Raw genomic sequence first — 3,051 nt, forward strand, 5'->3', positions numbered from 1 at the left:
CAGTTGATGGACAGAAGAAGATTATGATATTTGCTCTGAGACGGTTAGTGAAAGAATCATTCATTTCCTATCTTTAAGTTATACATGTACATGTATGTTAACTGTATGTGTAACTGTGGACTAAATGTACCGTATAGCTGGTTTATTTCGTGGCCTCAAATTTTTGCTGCTTAAATTTTCATTAGAATTAATTTTAGTGCCTTGCTAAATTTTTGTTAATATTTAATTGGTTTTAATAAAATTTAGTGGAATTAATTTTAGTGGATTTGAGCCTGCACGAAAATTAATTCCACACGAAATAAACCAGCTATACGGTATCTTAACTTAACGCTTTACCTTATGTTAAGTGTACTGTGTGGATCAGCCTTTATGAGATTGTTTTTATCAAACATTTCCTTCATTTTACATCACTCCCTCTCTCTCTCTCTCTCTAGGATTGTTCCTGGTGAAGAATTAACTTATGATTATAAATTTCCAATTGAAGAAGCTAAAATCCCTTGTAAATGCGGCTCCGCCCGTTGTAGAAAAACTCTAAACTAAGAGATTCTATTTTCTTATTTTTTTCTTTAAGAAAAGATTGCACACACTCCCTCCCCCACCTCACTCCCACTCTGTTCTCTTTTTCTTTGCAATTTTTTACATATTATTTTCACTTTCAAACTCCAAAAATAAACAACAAACAACCACAAAATAAACAACAGCAGCAGCTGCAACAATATCATAGCAAATAGGCAATGGGTTGGGTGGACTCAACATTCAGAAAGGTTTTTCACATTTCAAAATTCGTATTCTTGTTCAAAACTGTGAGATACCTTCCCAGTATATGTTGGTTCATAATTATAAATTAGAGAGTCCATTTCTTTCTCTTCACTTGTGAAATGATGCTCGTTCTTTCTTGCTTCACTGACAAGGAAATTAGCAGCTGTCTGAGCAATGGAGACCGCGTGATAAGAATGGTTGATGGATTCAGCCGTTGTCCATTCAAATATGTTCTTTTCAGGATGCCACTGGACCCCATAAAATGGATAATGAATAGCTAAATAGAGAGAATAGAAAATGGAGGAATAAATAATAAATAATCAGGGCCGTAGCCAGGAACTTGAAATAGGGGGTTCGGAAATTGCTGCGTGCGAAGCGCGCAGCGAAAATTTTGACGAAAATGGGCGTGGTCTTAATTTACGCATCTCAGCCATGTGCTGACTCAGCTAAAATGGCTATCTGTCCTCGCTGTTGCCAAAATGCTAATCTTGCTTTTGCAGTGCTGTTCTTCATGACAGGAGCTAATCTAAAACTTTTTTGCAGCTACAACAGGGGGTTCGTCCGAACCCCCCGAACCCCCCTGGCTATGGGCCTGATAATGTATTATTATTAATGATTGCTAACCTTCTATTGATGATATAAATTCAGATCCTTTTCTGTCAAAATTAGTCGATAAAACTGTATAAAATTCAGTCAAAGAAGACATACTTTTAAAACTCTAAAATAATAAATAATAAAAAATTATTATTAATAGTAGGCATATTTATTTACATCAGGAGAGACTCCATATTGATGGTTGTTCATTGTGATTGGTTCACTGCTCAGCCAGTCCATTCCTTCTGGAGTATACATTGAAAATAGTCGACTAGCGTTTGCAGCTGGAATAAAAATACAAATATAACATAATAAAACTGTTGTCTCAGTGTGGCCAAAAATTAAGACTTCTTTCTAACCAATGACCCTGTACTATTAGTAACACGGTAGTGTTACTAAGTAGGATTCATAGTACAGGGTCTTTTGTCCGATTTTGGAACAACTTTAAAAAAATGTAAAAAATCTAAATTTGATCGGAATCAGTTCAAACTTTCTACACAACATAAAAACATGTATACGTATTAGAAAAAATTATAAAAGTGAAAAATTTTCTCCTTTTCATTTTTGGCGAAATTTGGCCAAAATCCCTGTACTATAGTACAGGGACTTTGACCCAATTTTGGAGCAAATTTAAAAATTCATAAAAAATCCAAATTTGATCAGAATCAGCTCAAACTTGAAACACAACATAAAAACATGTATATGTATCAGGAAAAATTATAAAAATTGAGAATTCTCTTCTTTTCATTTTTGGCAAAATTTGGTCAAAAATCCCTGTACTATAGTACAGCAACTTTTAGCCCTATTGTGGAGCAACTTCATTACTCAAATTTTATTGGAATCAGCTTAAACTTGATATACAACATAAGAACATGTATATGCATCAGGAAAACAGCATATTCAAAGTCCATAGCTACTGTAACACTAATATGTTATTTACCATCAGTGAAGTTTAGTGGTATGCTGTAATCCTCAGAATCAAATGATGACAATATGTGGTTAGTTCCTGACTGTAACACACACAGCAGCTGGAATCCAAGACATGTGCCCCATAACGGGAAATAATCTCCTTCATCATTAGCCTATGGATATCATAATGTTAACAAATTATAAAAATAAGGATTATTCAGCTAATTTTTGCTGGTTAGAGCATAAAAATAGAATAAATTGTTACTAATTTTTGCTGGTTAATGCAATATTTTTTCTCTGTATCTATACTTGTATTTCAAACCTGTTTGGCAAGTTCAAATATTGTTTTGGCTACTTCAAGATAAGCTGATTCCACCAGTGAGCTACCGCCCCCAGGAAAGAGAACCCTATTAATAATAATAATAATTAACACCTTTAATGAGCCACACCTACCCATTAATGGATCCGAACAAATCCTTCAGTTCATCTTGTGTTATATTATTACTTTTTATTCATCATTGTCAAGGAAATAACATAAGTAGATGTATAAGAACAAGTGAAAAGGCTATTATGTTAGAAGGAGGGGTCACTATGTATAGTCTACATGATGTGAACACAATAGCATTATGTAGTTAGACATAATAAAACAATTCCCATTAATACAATACAATGGATACATAATAGGAACTACACGAGCACCAGCAGACTCTATATACTTAACATAAGATGCTGCAATGTATGAATGACCTTCAGTAGTGGTCTCTGATACAATACCTATTGTATATACAT

The 3,051-nt window shown here is 33.9% G+C and overlaps 2 protein-coding genes across 2 annotated transcripts in view; one reads left to right on the forward strand and one right to left on the reverse strand.

The window, feature by feature from the left end:
• The window catches only part of LOC109590286 (uncharacterized), a 3,379-nt gene extending 2,844 nt beyond the window's left edge, over positions 1-535 (forward strand). Inside the window, exon 7 of the mRNA XM_020006205.1 lies at positions 485-535. Coding sequence (XP_019861764.1) covers positions 485-535 — 51 coding nt within the window. The remainder of the gene's footprint in view (positions 1-484) is intronic.
• Positions 536-625: 90 nt separating this feature from the next.
• Positions 626-3,043, reverse strand: LOC100636727 (gamma-glutamyl hydrolase A-like; the record flags this gene model as incomplete). The annotated part of the gene is made up of 7 exons (XM_003391214.3): positions 626-1,036; positions 1,384-1,477; positions 1,531-1,637; positions 2,294-2,435; positions 2,585-2,669; positions 2,716-2,766; positions 2,940-3,043. Coding segments are annotated over 7 exons (843 nt in total), but the record flags the coding sequence as incomplete, so codon positions are not given.
• Positions 3,044-3,051: the final 8 nt, after the last annotated feature.

The sequence above is a fragment of the Amphimedon queenslandica genome, unplaced genomic scaffold, assembly GCF_000090795.2.
Source record: "Amphimedon queenslandica unplaced genomic scaffold, v1.1 AMPQUscaffold_10254, whole genome shotgun sequence".
Lineage (NCBI taxonomy): Eukaryota > Metazoa > Porifera > Demospongiae > Haplosclerida > Niphatidae > Amphimedon > Amphimedon queenslandica.